The sequence below is a fragment of the Mesoplodon bidens genome, assembly GCF_964165515.1.
Source record: "Mesoplodon bidens genome assembly, chromosome: 13".
NCBI lineage: Eukaryota > Metazoa > Chordata > Mammalia > Artiodactyla > Ziphiidae > Mesoplodon > Mesoplodon bidens.
The window spans coordinates 32,543,484-32,563,258 of record NC_138169.1 but is presented as its reverse complement, the minus strand read 5'-3'; the positions used below and the strand labels follow the sequence as shown (position 1 = coordinate 32,563,258).

The 19,775-nt window shown below is 45.9% G+C and overlaps 1 protein-coding gene across 1 annotated transcript in view; it reads right to left on the bottom strand.

Moving 5' to 3' along the window:
- Positions 1–19,775, bottom strand: part of LAMA1 (laminin subunit alpha 1) — a gene marked incomplete at its 5' end in the record, with an annotated part of 155,412 nt that overhangs the window by 73,018 nt on the left and 62,619 nt on the right. The window contains 12 exons of the mRNA XM_081253245.1: positions 712–923; positions 1,593–1,679; positions 3,162–3,289; positions 7,382–7,492; positions 9,910–10,021; positions 10,991–11,202; positions 11,990–12,091; positions 13,524–13,697; positions 14,935–15,075; positions 16,022–16,182; positions 18,123–18,228; positions 18,892–19,070. Coding sequence (XP_081109371.1) covers positions 712–923; positions 1,593–1,679; positions 3,162–3,289; positions 7,382–7,492; positions 9,910–10,021; positions 10,991–11,202; positions 11,990–12,091; positions 13,524–13,697; positions 14,935–15,075; positions 16,022–16,182; positions 18,123–18,228; positions 18,892–19,070 — 1,725 coding nt within the window. The remainder of the gene's footprint in view (positions 1–711; positions 924–1,592; positions 1,680–3,161; positions 3,290–7,381; positions 7,493–9,909; positions 10,022–10,990; positions 11,203–11,989; positions 12,092–13,523; positions 13,698–14,934; positions 15,076–16,021; positions 16,183–18,122; positions 18,229–18,891; positions 19,071–19,775) is intronic.

Here is a 19,775-nt window from a genome sequence, read left to right as displayed (position 1 = left end):
TCAATCTCTTGACGTGGTGCTAGGAAAACATCTTTTCTGGATTGCTAGCTCCCTCTTGTGTCTCCACGTTGTAACAGCACAGTTGGACCAGCATTTACAGGAAGTTATCAAAATAATTTATAATTGTCACTTTTACTCTTTCATTCCTTTTTCAAGAACTGTGTGAAAAAATCTGAGAGCTGTTATCAGCCCTAAGGCTATAAGTCTGCCATTCTAGGAGTTTGAAAATCTACTTTTCTAAGTAACTGGTTTTACATGGTCTGAATTTCAAGGGTCTAAGCAGACAGCCCTGCCGAGCGACGTGGGGATGGGTGACTCAGGTGCAGACCACTGAGACACACCAGTTTTGGGGGCTAGGGTCTCCCCATTTCCCATTCCACGTCCTGAAATCCCATCTGCCTCACGAAGCCCGTAGCGTCTCGCTGACAAACGGGACAGGCTTCCTTGGCCTCCTTGGTCACTGGGGGCAGTGCCAGGACTCTGTGAAGAGCCACTTTCTCCTGAAATGGAAGGGCGCATATTTTCTAGGCCACCTGACCTTCCTTTGGAGTAACTGATCAAGCTAACCCAGCGCAGATCGGGTCAAGTGACCTCCTGGGCCGAGTGCTTTTTGATGCAAGTAAGTTAAGTGATGTTAAGTAAGTTACTTAAATGGATGGAGACTTCACAGGGTGATAAGTAATGGACCCGACCGCTGGGTCACACACTCACCACGGCAGTTTTTCGCAGTCACGGCGTCCCCATAGAACCCGTAGGCACACCTCTCACAGTGGGGGCCGTCGGTGTTCCCAATACATCTCAGGCATTCTCCGGTGACGGAATCACAGCTCCTGGCCTCCAAGGGGTCCACATTGCCACTGCAGTTACACGGGACACAGGAATCTCCGGGCACTGTTGGGTTTCCAAAGTAACCGTCTGCACATCTATATAAAAGATTGAGAGAGGGATGCAAACAAATGCAATTACTGTAGATATTACCCCACCATCCAGGGACTCTCTGAATAGTTAATCCATCACACCGACTCTTTACCGAAGATTTACCGTGAGAGGAATGCTGCTCGAGTTCAGGCATTCACAGATTCTCGTCACTCATTGTGAGGCACGGGGAGGGCGTCCAAAAGGAGCCACACATCCCGGGGACATGCTCCAGCCCCAGACAATTCGACCCGCATCCCACCACCCAGCGATGTCACCTCCCACGGAGTCCAGCCAGACTTGGCACCGAGACGTACACGTGGGACAGACAACCCTGGCTTCCAGGCGCCAGAAGACAGCTATTAAATCAAACACCCCCTTGCCTATGGAATCATCCAGAGTAACGGGACATTCAAACGTATGAACAGAAGTACTGACTCCTGGCAGTTTCCTATTGATACCGATGAAAACTGAGATTAGCTCAAGGAGATCAAAAAATCCCCAGGGACTTCCAACATTAATTTTTTAATCAATCGACTGGTTTTTCTCTGTGATCCGATGGAATAATAATGACATACCGAAAGCTCTAAAGCCACACTTAACCACACATTTAAAAATAAACACATAGAATTTATAGTAAAAAAAATTTTGGAAACCGGTCGAGCGAAGCAGACTACCTCTCGCACCAATCCCCCGCGTATCCCGGGGCGCACTGGTCACAGAACACTTCATCTCCATCGTCGAGGTGGCAGGTGGGGCTGAAACTGACAAAGCAGTAGAAATGAATGCAGTTCTCCAGTGGATGTTGCAGAATTCCGAAATATTAAAATGCTTAGTTTCTACCACTCCTGTCCTTACTTTCACCGCGTGCTCACTCCTTAGCCCAGAACCCAAGGCCCCAGGCCACGCAGCCCGCCCGTGGGCACTGGACACTCCCTGCTCCTGCTCGACCCTCGGCCCGGACTGCGCTTCTCTCCGTGTGCCCGGGTTCACCGGCTCACCCCAAGGCCCAGCTCAGCGGTCCCCTCCTCCAGGAGGCCGGCTCCGATGCTCAGGCAGAGTTCCTCTCCTCGAGTTCCCAGGACTGGGCTGCCTGCCTTAGAGCTGCCCACACTGGCCAAGAGCGAGTCCGCTTACAGGACAGAGCCAAGGGGCTGCGCACTTCCGGGAGTGTAACCAGCATCCCCCGAGGCCCCCACGCAGCCCGAGGTCCCTTCACACTCCATGCCTGGGTCTTGGGAGGACCGCGAAGGGAGGCCTGGGGGCCATAGCGAGGCCCCCACGATTTCACCAGAGCAGCCCTGATTGCTGTTTTGTACACTGCAGTTCCAAATAAAAATCCCCGTGGGAGAATCCTCTAGGCGTGGATGGGGGGAGAGTTCTAAAGGGTAAACAGTGAGAGAGGCTTTCAGACCGCTGGCCTGGGGGCACACAAGCCCCAGCATGTTGGTCAAGGCCTTGACTGTAACTGTCCTCCACCTCCCCTCGTGCTCTGTGCCCCGGGACCACCTGCAGCTCCGCAAACCGACCTGCCCCTCCCGCTGCCGGACCGCGGCACCACTTCTTCCCGCCTAGCAGGCCCTTCTCCTCCGCTGCCTTCAAACTCCCTCTCATCCTTCAAGTCTCAGATGGAGAGCTTCCACAGGGAGTCACCCCGCAGAGATTCCCTCTGCACAGTGGACCCACTTCGTCTGCCCTCGTGACCGCACTGTGGATTCCATGGCGTCGGCAGCCAGAGAGGAACAGTTTGATACTCAGGACACCTACCGTGATGCCCAGCATATACCAGGCGCTCAGTAAAGATTTGCTGAATTAACTAAATGAATTCAGCCCATTCTCAATGAGCCTCGTATTTACATATTTGGGTCATTAGCTCAAATACTCCCGAAGCCCAGGAACATGTTTTATTCATCTCTGCATCTCCTCTGTCTCTTAGCCCAGTGGTAGGCACACAATATATACGTGTGAAGGAACTGATGGCCAACATTAGACCAAGGGGAAAAAAGGCCATGCAAATGTCCTTGCCTTCACACAACTTGCCTTACATAATTTAATACATCAAAGTTTTGTTTTTTTTTTTAAAGAAGAGAGAATCTGTTCCTCCATCTCTAATCCCAATTAATTGCCCCAGGGCAAAATTAACAGTCTCATTACACACAGGTCTTGCTCTGAAGATATCAGTGCACGTCTGGATGGAGACCCAGGCCACGCGGGGCAGGACCGGTTGGTGGAGGAGCCCGGCTTACTTGTTGGAGGCCGTGGAGAGCGGGCAGGCACACGGCTGGCAGTCCCCAGGGGTCCCTCGGGAAGGCAGCCCGTAGAAGCCGGGCAGGCAGCGCTCGCAGTGGTCCCCGGTGGTGTTGTGCTGGCATGCCTAGGACACACGCGTGGAAAGAAGACTCAGACAACTTGAAGTCCAAGTGAAGAAAAAAGGCAAAACGCTAAAGCAAGTCACCAAACTCTCTTATATGAGGAGGGGTTGCCTGTTTCCAGATTCGCTGATAAAATTTTTTAATTTATGTAAACGGGAAGCATAAGACCTTTCATTTCCAACCGTGTCAGAGTAACTGGCAGCAGACTTGCCCGCTGTAGGGACGGAATACAATACATCAAAGAGCTGCTCTCAGACCCTGGACAGCGGAGGTGCAGGATGTGCAGGGAAGGGAGACAGCGGGGTGGGTCCTGCAACTGAATGTCTTTCCCCCGGAGACAGTCCAGGAAATCCTGAATTTATACTAAGGCATGGACAACATTGGAAATGGTAAATACATGAATAAGTACGAAAGATTTCTTTTCCTCATTTAAAGCACCTCTTTAGACAGTGAAATTACCCTGCGTCAGGTGTAGGAGGTGTGCGGGAGAGGGGCCCCTGGGCGGCTCCTCTCCTGCCTGTTCCTTCCAGCCTCCTCTTCTCCCGTGACTTGGTCTCCCTATTGCTCCCACCTGGTGCTGATGCCACCCAGAGCTCTCTCCTACGACCTCTGCCCTCCCCTGCCCGTACTCCCAGCCCCAGCCCCGCCTGTGGGCCCTCTCCTCTCACTTCCTCTCCCTTGGGGTCTTCCATGTCCTTTTATACCCCTTCTCTTAAAGCCACTCATTTTACACACATTTACTGGACATGTTTCATCTGACTATTCAAATAGTACTTCCAGTTGCTAACTACATACTTTTCCATCATTCCTGAGATTGATAAAAGTTTTCCCATCTGTTCAATTTAATTGTGTTGCATCCTCTATATCACGGTTTCACCAGTTTTATTTAGGGATATCCCAGACCAGAGCTTCCAAATTTGAATGTGTATACCGATCATGTGGGTTACATGTTGACTCTGATGCTGGAGGTCTGTGATTTCGAGTTTCTAGAAAAGCTTCCAGATGACGCCCATGTGCTTTTCTTTTTTCTTTTCATCCCTCACATGACCTTGGTTTTGATCATTAACCCAAATCTACGCAAAATGCACTGGCCTTGGTAAAGAGCTACATGGTTGTGCTGAAAGAATTATGCAAAATAATTAGTTTCATTAAAATCTATTTGATTATGCTCAATTGCAAATGTCTCTGATTTGCTTTCTTTCCTCAAAGGGCCAGACTGGGTCTTCTTTCTCTTTGGGAAAACTACGATGTAGTTCTGTTGAAAAACCTGCTGAAGGTCTGTTTCAATGCTTTCTCAGGTGGGCGCCAACATCACTTTAAAGTGATGATCCCTGTTGGTGGATCTGGAACATGAAGGGATAGGAATGCTCATCTCCTTGGGGGGCGAGCACATCTTCTCTTGATTGGAAAAGGAAAACCAGGAGGGCCCAAGACATGCACAACTGCATTTTATGCCCCTGTCTTTCCAAAGAAAAGAAATTGATTTCTCCTTGGAGTAAGAGCAGAGAGAGCTCAGAGAAAAGAATAAGGACACAGGTAAACTATGGGCTCTGGGTGGCTGTAATGTGTCAGCATGGGGTCACTAATTGTAACAAATGCACGACTCTGGGGGGGGATGTTGATAATGGGGGCGTATGAGGATGGGTGCCGGCAGGGGGTAGATCAGAAATCTCTATACCTTCTTCTCAACTTCGCTGTAAACCTAAAACTACTCTAAAAATAGTCTTAAAAAAAAAAAAAAACAAGAATAGGAGCACTAAGAATAACTGGAAACTTTTCTCTAATAAAATGTACATAAGGAGTCAACCCCTAGAATCTAGATAACTATATACAAGGCCAGGGGCTATTTACAGCTATGCAAAAGGAAGAAGTAAAGGTTTCTTTTTAAAATAGAATTTAAAAAGCAAAGTAGATTAAACAGATAAGTGATCTTACCAAGTTTTTGTATTTCCCTGTATTCCAATCTAAATTTTTATTACTTTTCTCCTTTAATTACTTCAAAAAGGAAAAATAATAATTTTACAGAGGAAAAACCTGGCAGAGACCCCCCTTATCCGAGTGACCCAGGCTAATTAACATCCCCCAGAAGAAGCCAGTGGCATCACGGACCCTGACAGCACACACTGGGAGGGCACGTCACCTCAAGGTCCTCTCACCAAAAATGGATAACCTCAACCTCATCACGAGAAAGTGGACCAGCTCCAGCTGAGGGACGGTCCACAGAAGGTCCAAAGATCTCAAATGTGCCCTAGTCCTGAAAACTAGGAACCGTCACAGCCTGAAGGAGGCAAAGCCACTAAATGCAGTGTGGGACGGTAGGTTTGATGCTGGAAAGGAAAAGGATGAAACCTGAATGGAATCTGACATTTAGTTGATGGGACTGTGCCATGTTAATTTCTGAGTTTTGATAACCATACAGATTGTGTAAGATGAGCATCCGGGGAAACAGGGCGATGCTTACACGGGAACTCTCTATCCTATTTTTCTAAGCTTTCTGTAAATCTGAAATTATTCCTTAAAAAATTTTAAACTATAAAAATTATTTGTATTTTCTATACTTAGAGCTTTAAGGCTATTTAGCATCTTCACTTTTGTAGAAGAATATATTTTTGGAAATATATATTAACAGAAGCATGTGCAAATCTTCTTCTAGCCTGCCTGTCACTAAAGCCATAGGTGGTACAACCATGACCTGCTGACCACCCCCACGTGTTGGCAGAGGCCTCCAAACCCAAATGGCAGGGGGAGAGAGGTTTTAAAAAAGCAGCGACCAGGACTTGCCTGGTGGTGCAGTGGTTAAGAATGTGCCTGCCAATGCAGGGTACACGGGTTCGATCCCTGGTCCGGGAAGATCCTACGTGCTGCAGAGCAACTCAGTCGTGCGCCACAACTACTGAGCCCACACGTCACAACTACTGAAGCCCAAGCACCTAGAGTCCGTGCTTTGCAATAAGAGAAGCCACCACAGTGAGAGGCCCGTGCACCGCAACTAAGAGTAGCCACCACTCGCCGCAACTAGAGAAAGCCCGCACGCAGCAACGAAGACCCAATGCAGCCAAATAAATAAATTAAAAAAAAAAAAAAAGCAGTGACCTCCCTTCCTTGTGGGAAGTTGCACCTGAGGAACTTATTCTGGAGGGACTGAGTATGCGTGCAAACATCATTCCACGCCATCCTACAGACGCTTCACTTACAGAACAAAGACATGGACAAAGAACAAAACAAAAGCTGTACTTGCAGAGAAAAAGAAAAATTAGGCTCTAGAGAGAAAAAGCAATCAGCGGCATCATGCCGATATCTTCCCCATGGGTCTGATCGTTAATTTTTCCTAACCCTGTGACTCAATCAAGCTCTTTTGGAAAAAGCATGATCCTTTCCCTGTGCAGTGAATAGGGTTCAGCTGATTACCATATGCATTCACGCCATCTCTGAGCAGTGAATCCATTAGAACCCAGGAGTGTGGCCTGGCTCCCAGGCATAAGAGCCTAAAAGAATTCCTGACTGAAGTGAAAAAACAAGTCTTGCCCTGTATCTGCCCCAAAGTTCATTCTCAAGATTAACTACATATTTGCTAAGCCCTATTTCAACTCCAACTGCATGAAAGAGGTACTTGTTTGCAGAGTTTATCTGAACTAACATCTATGAAGCATTATATATTATACAAATGAGTGAGATTATTAGAAATTTTTATCATTTCTCTTACGATATACTATGTAACATAATGTTAAAATCTACTAGCACTTGCATTTAAAAGATCTGATCATTTTTATTTAATCAGTGGATGTTTTCTCCCTTTATATTGCTTTTTAATCTTGCGAAGCAAATCATTACTTATTGTTCTAATAAAAAACCTGCGGTGAAATTATACATCTCTTTTCTGCTATCACCAAAGCAACTTTTCTTCACAAAAAAAAAAAAAAAAGGAAAAAAGCAGGAAACATTTTATGACTTAAACTTAAACCTGCAGATTTCCTCTGGGGTCCACAAGGGCAGGGATATTCCCCGTGGAGGAAGCTTCTTTTTTTATCACTTCTGTACAGTGAGGGCTTCAGGGTGGGGGGAAGGCGTGCACTCAAGGTCTCAGCCAGACTCACAAAGCAAACGCCATGAACGTCACACTCAGCTGCATGGCCGTGGCATTCACAGGGCTGACAGATTCCTCCAAAGAGTATTCCATCCACGCGGTAATAGCCAGGGAGACAGGACTGCAAAAGAAGGACGGGTGACTGTCCAGGTGAAGGCAAATTTACACAAAACGCAAATCATCTTCTTCCCAATACGTTAGAAACATAAACCACTCAATTTTCCATGAATGGAAACTTATTCTTTTTGCCCAAACGTGGCATAAAAGGCACCCATATTAAGCATACGATTCAATGATTTTTTTTTAGCAAGTTTACTGAGTTGTGCAACCATCACCATAATCCAGTTCCTTATATATTTTAAAGGTAGAAACATGCACACAAAAATGTAACGGCTATGCAATGAGTCAGTGCACATCATAGCGGTCTTCCACTGCAGTATTCTTAGAAATCACGTAACAGCCTTTTAATCAAGGCCGTTTCAATCAAGGGGATTTATTTCTCTCAACACTTTTTCTTTTGCTTAAAATTTAGTAAATGTTGCTGTCAAAGTGTTAAATGCAGGTCTGCGTCAAACGGCATCAGCTTAAGAGAGCAAACGTTGCAGGTGAGCTTCCCTCTGGCCACGCGTTGGACAGGCAACATGGGCGTTCAGGGGCAGGGAGCCACCCCGGACACTGTACTTCATGTCGCCCTTGTGACGACCCTGAGAAATCGGCTCTCTATCTGATAGACTTGGAATCCGGAACACGGCGCGTTAGCTACGGTCCATGGCACCCGTGCGGTGATTCCTTGCCAGGTGTGCACACCTCCAAGACCCATGTCCACGGGCTGCCCGGGGCCACAGCAGACAAGAAACGCATCCAGAGTGCAGACCGGGGAGTAATTAATTTGGAGGCTGGCACACTCCCTTGGGGGCATGGGAGGAGGGTGTGTGGATTTGCTTTTTATTGTCCTAAGAATTCTTCAAGAGCATTTCATTATAGTAATAATATATAATGCCTTCATTCACACTGACCTTGGGAAAGTCCCCTGCCACCTCCCCCAACAACCCCGCTCCGCAGCCAGGCTCCCCCGGGAACAGTGGACTTGTCTACAGACAGGCACTGAGCAGGCAGCTGCCTGGGGTCTGTGTCGCGGCTACAGGGCTCCCCCAAATTCCATTCCCAACCAATAGCTGCCTGATTCTTTAAGTCAGCTTCTGAGTAAGAGCCGGATAAAAGAATGAGTTCTTCTGCTTAACACAAACTCTTGCAAAGGAGTCTTGAGCTGCCTATGTGATGCTTGAGCCATCAACCCAAGCACACCAGCACTTCCGGGAACAAAGCCCCGCCCACTTGTCCTCTAGCAGCAGCTGCTTCCTGCTGTCCCCTCCCAGTCCAGCCGGCTGGGCTCCCACTTCCACGGTTGTCCCTGCTCTACCTGTCGCTCTCCTAAGCCCACATCCACATACTATGAGGTGGCCTGAGGGTCATTTATCCATTAAGCACTAGGCCCGCAGGGATTAGGACTTATGGACATTTGCTGGTCCTAAAAATAAATGAGATGTAAAAATAAGTTCATTGGTCCCGACCCTGTGGCCAAAAAAAATCTTGCAAAATATTTAAAATAGAAATTAAAATATTTAATTAAATATGTACACCATGAAGCTTTAGGCCAACTTTATTAACTGCAAAGCTAATAAAGAGAGAAACATATTATAGATTAAATGTTCTCACTTTGTAAAAATGCTTGCCAAGAAATCACAGCCAATGACAAATGTTCACAATCACAGTCAGTCATGGGCTCGTGAGAGGCAGGACCTCATGGCAATTAGCAGGGGTGAAGTTCAAAGACAACTTCCTAGCTGTGTGACCTTGGTCAAGTTACTTAACCTCTCTGTGTCTCCGTTTCCTAATCTACGGAACAGAAAGTATATGAAGGGCCTACCTGATAGGACTGTTGTAAGGGATTAAATGAGGTAACGTATGGAAGGGGCTCAGAATAGTGCCAAATGCGTAGAAAGTTCTCAGTAAGAGAGAGTTACTATCAATATGTCCAAATAATTTCAAAAAATATTTCAAAATTTTTAAGCGACAGATTACTTTCATCCATGACTGCAAGTACAGTTTCATATACTGCATATGTGAGGTAGAGCCCACCTACGTAACATAGCCTGGGGCCATCAAAGGTCTCCAAAAAGGCCTGGCTTGTCTAAAGCTTTCCGGGGTCGCATGTTGGTATTTGGTAAATGTTCAAATACAATCAAATCCAATCCTCCTTAGAAATGCAAAATATGGCATGGGTGTTTCAACTTTCCTGTTGACTAAGCAGGACAGTGACACTTACTTAGGGTATTCCCAGAGGCCCCAGAGGAATTAGATTTCCTTAAACAATGTGTTTCCAAAGTTCCAATAGCCTCCAAAAGTCTGATGTTTAGAAACACTGGGTTTCCAAAGTTAAAATTCAAACACGCATCACGACGTCAGCTTCAATGTGCTTTTCCCCCAACCCCGTAGGAAGGAGAAAAGGAAGAAGACAGGAAGGGGGAGGTGTGTTACCTCACAAGAGATGCCCGCATAGCCTTGGGGACACTCGCAGTGCTCCACCTCCGTGGCCAGGGACAGGTCTATAACGTTAGGGCTGGCTGTGTCCAGAGAGACAGAGTCCAACCTGCAAACAGACAAACCGGCAGGGCCGTTACAGGACTTACACACTCGCACACGGCATCTAACACCTCCAAGAAGACGAATTCCTAAGAAAGATTTAATTCAAACAAAATGGTGGTGTGATTTTTGTAAGTAAGTAAAGATTTTCACAACAGTACACTTTCTGGGAGCTGTCATTAGTCCCTGGAAATGCCTTGGACATTTGGTGCAAGACGAGCTGCTGTCCATACACAGCCGTGGGAAGGCTCTGAGAAGCCCGTTCCGAAGAATGAACTCCAGAAGAACGAACCCATGCAGTTGAACTCTCTCTAGTGCAGAGAGATCGTCCTGAATGTGCAGTTCTCTGTTTGCTTTAGCTGCATCCAACATGTATGCTTCGCCTAGCATTGCCAGAAACTGACCTTCTCAAAGTAACTAAGGATGGACTCATGAGCTTAAATAGTTTGTGAAAACCTAAGACCATTAACATCAGGAAGGTGAAAACCAGATGCAACACAGTTAACAACCGTCACCTCATTGTGCGTTTCTCAAAAATCCACCCTGAAAGTTTCTGATCCCAACGCCAAGTCTATCTCCTACTAGATACGTTTGTCATGGACAACAACTGTTATGCCTTTGATAAAATTATAGTGATAAAAAATAATTCCAAGACAGTTCCGTTAGCTGTGTCCTTAAAATAATCAAGTAAGGACTTCCCTGGTGGCGCAGTGGTTGAGAGTCCGCCTGCCGATGCAGGGGACACGGGTTCGTGCCCTGGTCCGGGAAGGTCCCACATGCCGCAGAGCGGCTGGGCCCGTGAGCCATGGCCACTGAGCCTGCGCATCCAGAGCCTGTGCTCCGCAACGGGAGAGGCCACAACAGTGAGAGGCCCACGTACCGCAAAAAAAAAAAAATCAAGTAAAGTATATCCAGCTTAAAATGTATGATAATAAAGAAAAGATCACCTACGTTTTCCCTCCTTTTCAGTACACACCTGTAAAGAGCCATCTTTGCAGAATTGTAGTTGGCTCTGATCAAGAGATGTGTCACGTTGGCAAGCACGGTCATCAGCTGGTCGCGGTCTACCTCCCTCCTGCTATGAAAATCTCGGAAGTGCTCAGGCACAAGTCTAACCACGTTCAAGTGCTCTTCATAGGGCTGCAATAACAGGCCCTCTGCCTGGGTGCTTAAAGTGAGCCCATTCCCCTAACATTTAAAAACAAGAGGAAATATATTCATCATTCAATTTCATGATCAAACACTAAAAGCAGATTTTGTATTCAGCCACGTGGCTTTTCATCTGTGTGCAGGTTTTTGGCAAACGTGTAATGATGTCCATAGACCTCGGTCCAGGACAACCAGAGAAAACATATCACTATTTTCCTCTCAGAGGGGTTTGGATAAGTCTAAAGACGGTGCCTGTGCTGGGATCTCAGAAAAGAGACAGTCATGCACTAGCCCACAGTTTCCCTCAAAGCAACCAATCTGACACCTCTAATCTTTTTGTTAATTGAAGCATAGTTGATTTACAGTGTTTCAGGGGTACAGCAAAGGCCAAGGCCTTGCTGGGTCTTTTTGTGATGGGAGTGAGGATACAGGAGCAGGGACAGAGGTGGAGGACAAAAATGACAATGCATCTCCGGTCCCCACACAGCCAGACACTGCTGCCTAGTCATTCACGTGGGGAGGACGCTACAGGAGGGGAGGAGGGACCCAAAGGGCCTAAAAGGAAGTCCCAACGTCGAGGAAAAACTCCTCTCCCTCTAAACTGTGCATAGACAGGTCAGCTATAGGAGCAAGCGAAGAGCTACAGGCACTGCCCTGAGGCAACTCTGGAAATTCCGTCTCGGCGGAGTCCAGACAGGCAAAGCACCGCTGAGTGGCCACCTGGCCCTGAGCTCCTGCCACTACGGCCTCGCTTAGCCACCTTCAGCCACAAGACTACGGCCCCACGAAGGCCTGGGCTCTGGCAAAGCGATGCAAAAGCAATCACCTCAATGACGACGTCCGCGTGAGACATGGGGTCACCGTGCGCCGTCTCCGCTGGGACCTCGTAAGACACCACGTACTTCAGGAATCCACCAAACGCCGTCAGCTGGAATGTTTCAGTGACAGTGAGCACCGAGGGGAAGGATTATAGCCCTTGGTAAGGGGACACGGCCACTAGGATCCACCTGGCAACAACTAGGCTGCGAGATGTCCCAGAGGTCACACTACGTAAGGATTTCACATTAAAGGCAGTGGAGAGGAAGCACGTTATACGAATATGCTGTTTAACTGATACCACGAAACGTAGGATACTGCCTAAATGCACAGAAAAAAATGTACTCCTTCTTAGAGACTCCAGGGTAAATTACTCTGAACTTGTGCTAGTCCCACGATAGACCTTTATTTCCCTTAAGGACGTTAGCGGGCGGGGAGTGTGATCCAGGACTACAATCTGAACACCGGGTCTCACTGCCCTGCTGACAGGAGGGCAACAGCGACACGTGTGATCAGCTAAAGGAAGGACGAAGGATTTCCTTCCTGATCAGACATCCTTTAACGTAAAAGAGAGATTTTCTTTCTGCCAGCTATGCTACAACGTTCAGAATCCAATCTCTGCACCATAAAATTGGAGAGGTGCTCTCCAGACATGAAAACAAAGCAAAACAAAATTATTGAATTTTGGTGATAAGATCCCGTTCTAAATAGAAAATGTCTTCGAAGATTATACTTTGATGGGAAAAGTAATCATTTTCAAACATAAACACTACTTAAACATACACAAAACAGCTATAAAATTAAAATATAGCCATCAAATTAACTGGAAATGTACCACGGTACAAGACCTACACTACATATACCATGACTTCAAACAAACCAAAGGCCTGGTTAAGGTGAGCAGGGAGCTGTAGGTATTGAGAGAGATTCCACTGAATATATTTTCAGATCGATCAGAGTCTGGAGAGAAGCTGCCTAATTGGTGAGGAGGGACAGGACCATGTCATTGAAGGGAGAGGTTAAATCGTAGCCACCAACTTCCCACTTTGTGGAATCACCTTTGAGCATTTTCTTACAATGGAAAGGATTCTATCTGTTCTTAAACATGAACTTCACGTGAGCAACAATCATGATAAAGAAGCAGGGGGCAGTGCAAGGGTTCCTGCACACCTTTCCCAGGGGTGTTCTATACGCCAGGTAAGACAGGTACATGGCTGGCTCCACAGGGCAGGGATGCGAGAGACCTTCACAAAGGCCCAGGTGACCCAGGAACCCAGAGCAAAACAGAAGGTCTGTCAGGAGAGGGGACAAGACTTCAAACAACAGACCACCTTCGACGGGGCCAAGAAGGACACAGGTTCGTATTTTCAAGATGCAATAAAGTCTAACAAGGCTAAAAAGAGTGTGAGTGTGAGTCAGGTGTCAGTAAACGCTGTGTGATATTCTGCTCAACTCAAAAGAGACCAACGACAGTACTTGAAAAGCCAACACAAGGCCTTCCTGTGCTCTGAGATCTCTGTCCCACACACTGGCTCTGGAAGTACCTTGTTTCCCAGGTAGGCCTCTGGGGCCGACCAGTAATATTGGGAGGTCAGCCTCTGCACCACCGCTGAGCTGTTGATGCTGATCTGGTGACGCCCGCCCAGCGCGTCCTGCTGGGACAGGAGCTGGTTGGAACTGACCAAGTCGGTGACCAGCCAGCCGGACATATCTTTCACCTTAAAAAAGATCCAAGAATTTTAGAACATGAAATCGAAGTCCCCTTAGGTTTCACCCAGCCCAGTCTTAGTATCTTCACCGTGAGGGGACAGACCCAGACAGCTCGTCGGCGAGGACGGCGCCAACACACGGTGGCCCGTGCACTGGTCAAAGGACCCAGAAAACCTGAGAACGGGCCACACGTCCCCCAAACCCAGGTCAATTAGAAGCAAAAAATGAGCAAAACCGTAAAGGCCACAGGTATATATCTTAGATTAAAAAACAGCAAAGAGGGGCTTCCCTGGTGGCACAGTGGTTGAGAGACCACCTGCCGATGCAGAGGACGTGGGTTCGTGCCCCGGTCCGGGAAGATCCCACATGCCGCGGAGCGGCTGGGCCCGTGAGCCAGGGCCGCTGAGCCTGCGCGTCCGGAGCCTGTGCTCCGCAACGGGAGACAGTGAGAGGCCCGCGTACCGCAAAAAAAAAAAAAAAAAAAAAAAACAGCAAAGAACTCAATAAACGCATTGAACACAGTGTCTCTGACTAACTCTGACTTCGTTGTTGCCCCCTGCTTGTTAGCCAAATGCCAAAAACCGTATAAAACAACCTCCAGATCCTATCCTCCCAATTTGTCACCTACGTAGAGATGACAGGAGATCACCCACAGGAATGCACCTCATTCTCAAGTACTGATCCGAATCCCCCCTCCCCAGACGTGGGTAAGGAGGAGGAGGGAGGGGAGGAGGCAGGGTCAGGGAAGAGCCCTAACCTCCAGCCATCACTCTGTCCTCCCTAGGACCCACTCAGCACTCACCCAGAACTCGATCTCCCAGAATTCTCGATTCCCCAAACAAATGGAGTACCCTGCCTCTCCTCAAAAACTGTGCCACCTGCTGCGTTCCCACCTCACCCGCTTCTTCAAGCTAGAAAATGCTGCATGTCCCCAGGTCCTGCTGTGCTTCTCGGCCTGAGGCTGGGGTGGGGCTGGTGGGGTAAGATCTGACCCCACAACTCCATGCATTTCTCCACAGAAGAAATGTACACACGATGCATTCTGCAATGCTGCAGCATCCTATTGCTTCCATAGGAAAATGTATGAGGGAACAAACACATGACCTAGGAATTTCAGTGACACGTTGGTAAGTGCGCAGCCTTTGATCCACGCCAACGTCGGTCCAAAGGATGAGAGTGGTGTTACAGAAAGGACAGCCTCATCACTTTCTGACACAGTTCCTGGCTCTCAAAAGATGCCCCCACCTGACTGATGGGCCAGGAGAGGCTGTCGCAAACGTCAGAGACACCAAAGCAGAAGCATTCCGAGCAGCCCTGGGGGTTCCTTTCCTCCAAGTTATAGAATCCCGGTTTGCATCGATCACAATGTTTCCCCTCAACGTTCTCCTGCAAATTGGAGTAAAAAATTAGCTTTTGAAACCAATAGGTAGACAGACTAAAATGACATTAACATGACATTAGCAAGAAAGATGTCTGGCGATCCAGAGACACAGGTAAACAAAAAGACACTCAAAGTCAATGCGAAGCCTCATGATGTCACGATTTCCAGATAGTCTGAAATACTTATCATTCGATTTTGTAGTCAAGACTGAGGCTAGGGATCTTAGAGCTTGGTCCTTATATTTAAAGGGCTTTTTCGTGTTGTTTTGTTTTAAATCTTCTATGTTTGCTGATCTTTCAAGCATTTTAAAATCTGAAGAGGACTATGTAATTGTCTTGTTAATAAATGCTCAAGGTAATTTTCCATCATACGTAATGTACCCAAGACTCTGCTTACATGGGAAGGAGCACAAGACACAGCCGGAAGTCTGCTGAATTATGGGGAGATGGTTATTAGTGTCAGATAACCAAAAAACACCTCCCTGGCACCAGATTCATGCATTTCTTATCATTGTTCAATTCTTTTTTAAGAGAAGTCCAAAATAATCTATCTGCCTTTAATTAATGTTCTTAGAAATGTAGTGTTTACTTGGTTCTCCTGTAAACATTAAAGCTTAAAAAGGATGTCGTAGAAGAGGCATTAGGCCAAGGCCTAAGAAAAGCAGTATTTGGTTTCAACCAGGAAGTCACAGAAATACTTCTGGAGTATCTGGCCATCACCCAGAAGGCACCAAAAAAGAAAATCAGGTGCCCATCTAAGTCCAAAGACATATTCTGTGGCCAGTTCACTGTGACATAATGTCATGCTTCTCAGGAAGGCTCGGGGGAAGGGATAGTTCCACTTACACCTCGATGGTTTGCTTAGGACCTGATCATCTGAGCCAACGAAATGCATCCCATTTTCAGGAAACCTCAAAGGAAACTCGGGGGCAGCTTTAACCTCCACACATACCTTACAGAGACAAGCCTCAGAGCAGGGTTCCTCGTTCACGCTGCCGGCTGGGTTACAGTCACAGGGCACACACGCAGGGTAACCCTTATAACCAAACTGGCAGCGATCACATTTTTCTCCCACGTAACCTTCCTTGCATGGACACTGACCCGGCCACTTCCCTGCGAAGTAAAATGGCAAAATGACCCAACAGGAAGGTAAAAGAGGTTTAAAGCAGGGGTTGGCCAACTATTTCTGTAAAGGGCCAGCGAGTAAATATTTTAGGCTTTCTGGCCACAGTCTCTGTTGCAACTATTCAACTTTGCCCATATTGCTTGAAAGCAGACACAGATAATACATAAACAGATGGGTATAGCTTTATAAAAAACAGTGGTGCCAGATATGGCCCATAGACCACAGTTTGACAACTCCTGGTTTAAAGAAAGAAAAGAGAGAGATGGAAAGCACAGAGGCTGGTGGGAATGTAAAATGGTGCAGAAGCTTTGGAAAACCATTTAGTACTCCTTCAAAATGCTAAGCATAGTGTTACCATAAGATCCAGCAATACCGTACCTAAGTATTTAGCCAAGAAAAATGGAAACATACATCCTCCCAAAAACTTGTACATAAATGTTTGTAGCAGCATTATTCACAACAGACAAGAAGTCAAAACAACCTAAATATTCATCAGCCAATGAATGGATAAGTTAAACATGCATACAATGGAGTAATATTCAGCAATCAAAAGGACTGAAGTACTGACACGTGCTACATGGATGAACCTTGAAAACGTTATGCTCAGTGAAAGAAGCCAGTCACTAAAGACCACATATTGTATGGTTCTATTTATATGAAATGGCCAGAATAAGCAAATCTCTAGAGAAAAATTAGATCAGTGGCTGCCTAGAGCTTGGAGTTGGGGCAAAGGGATGGAGGAAAACAGGCAACAACTGCCAATGGGTAAGGGGTTTCTTTATGGGGAGATGAAAATGTACCTATGTTGGATTGTGGTGATGGCTGCACCCACGAATATGCCGAAACTCAATGAATTGTACACTTTAAATGGGTGTACTGTATGGTAGTCAATCATATCACAAAATCAAGCTTTTTATTTATTTATTTTTTATTTTAAGCACATAAACCAGTGGTGGAGGGCAATAAGCACTGTCTTTGCTTCTAATGCCAGCTTTGCAAGTCGTGTACTCTTGGCCAAGCTTCTTAAGTGCTCTGAGCTACAGTTTCCTTGCCTATAAATTGGGTAAAATAATTCTTATTTGCTATGATTTAAAGTTGAAATGATACATATTTTAAAGTGAACCCAATCAAGGGTGATTGTCATCATCATCAGCATCTCATCATGAGTTGCGGGTAGGAATCAATTCCGTCCTGTAATTTACCCTCCCCCCTTGTCAGCAGGGCCCGCAGAGAGCACATCCCTCCCTGCTGATCAATATCCATTTTCACTGCTAGTGATGGAGCACTGGAGGGGGTCACAGGGGTCTCTGGACAGATGCAACCTCCTCAGGAGACTCTGGTATTTGCAAGTCCCTTTGCCAGTTTTTGAAATGGAAAGAACGCTGACATTTACAAAGTTAACTGGGGGATTTGCTTGCTTTGTGGGAGGATGTATGCTAAAGGCTCTGCATGTCTTCCGAGCGCTAAGTAGAGTGATTGCTATTTACTGTTCCATGTATGACTTGAAACCGAGCCTTATTTCTTCTTTCGTCAAATGCTAATTAACCTCTCAAATGTCATTTCATCGCCCCAACGTTGCCATCTCCACCCTCTACCTCCCTCCCATCACGATTCCTAATTTTGCTTTATGCCCAGGGCACTGATTCCTACCTGGCTTTATATATTTATGTACTTGTTCGTTTATTGTCTGCTTGTGAGCAGGGACCTTGGTCATCTTGTTCGAGGATATATATGTTCCTAGGTCCTAGAAAACTGCCTGACACGTAGTAGGTGCTTAGTAAATATCTGGTGAGTGAAAGAATCAATAGAGAATCACACCACCAAATTATTACACAATGGTAACAGTCTCACTAGGTACAAATCTTACACACACACACACACACACACACAAATCAATTACAAGCACAAAAATGAATCAAGTACTCACCTCTGTGTAAGTCAGAATGAAGGTCATTCTTAATACAGACAGAACTGAGGGACCCCAGAGGGTCACAGTCACAGGGATGACAAGGGTTGTCCTCATAAGGTGACACCTGAAAGGCAGAGGTTGCCCTAGATTATCTTTCTAGAAATAACAGCAATATTAGTATTAACATAGAGAATAATACCAATGATAAGGTATTCACTTTTTATCCAAGATGTGACTATCACAATGATTCTGTGTACCCAGGGGGTGCAGGTCAAGCCAGAAAAAAAGTGCAAACATCTTTTTGACAGTGACAGCAGCTGGCGTCGTTAGCAAAGTGTCATCCTTCTTCATTATCACTGCTACCCGTCCCCTCACTCTGCCATCTCTTGGAGACCTGTAGAAGCCTCTCCTATGACTTAGCCACCATGGGATTCCCGTGACAGCTACATATGGTGTCAGCTGAGGAGTGAGCACTTCCTACGGGCAAGATACAGCTGCTTTAGTTATTGGCTGACTCTCCACCTGGACACTTAGTATCACAAAACTCTGAGATGATGTAGCCAGTAGACCCACAATTCAAGTTAAGTAACAATGGTGAACATCCTACTCTGAGCAAGAAAACAGGACGGATAGAGCAGGAAATTGATATCTGAAGCACACTACCAGCATATTATAAGAATACAGATGAAATGTTGTAAAAGGAAATGTCTTCAATACTGAAACTGATGCGTGGCGGCCTGAATGTCTTTTCTACCACGAAGCTGGGCGACAGTTGAGGCGCTCTTACCCTGTGTGGTCTGTAATATCCATCCACGCAGGTTTCACAGTTGATGCCCATGGTTTTCTGCAGGCAATCGATGCAAACCCCTCCTCCTCTGAACTGTCCGGCAGTATTCAGACTTCTCTTCTGATTCGCCACATTTTCATCATAGTAACAGTCTTTGGCTTTATTGTGGCAATTGCATTCTAGGAGAATATTTTAACATCTCAGTTAATACAGATACCGTGTCCTAGATAAAGAAAAGCTTTCCCTCCTTTAGTAAATTTTGATGACTATAAATTAAATTAAAATTATAGAAGAAGTCATTTTAGTAACAATCTTTCAGAGGCATTGGGGAGTAGCTATCCGAATTATACGTATGCATATCCACTTGATTCATCAGTCTGTCTTCTGGGATCATATCTTGCAGAAGCACTTGCTCACTTGTCAATGACAAAGGTGAATCCCTGCACCATTGCTTGTGCTAACAAAGGACTTGTAACAAGCAAAATACCACAGGTAGGTAGCTGTTTTGATTATGTTACATCCATATAATGGAGTTCAGTGCAACTGTTTTTAAAACAGCATTTCATAGTGTTAATATGGAGATATTTTATTTAAGATATATTGTTAAATATAAAAGTAATGCATAGAATGGCACGCATAGCACATCAGGTTCTGTGTACAAACAGTGTGACGTGTTGGAATATATTAACTTATGCTTTACTTGTATAAACATTTCAGGAAGAACCTACCAGGAAATAATAAAAAGTAGGAAGGATGGAGACAGAAATATATAAATATACTTTTGTATACTGTAGATATTGGAACCTTGTGAATATATTGCCTATTTAAAATTTAAATCCAAATTTATAAAGATTAAATTAATATATGGGAAGCGGAATCTTAGA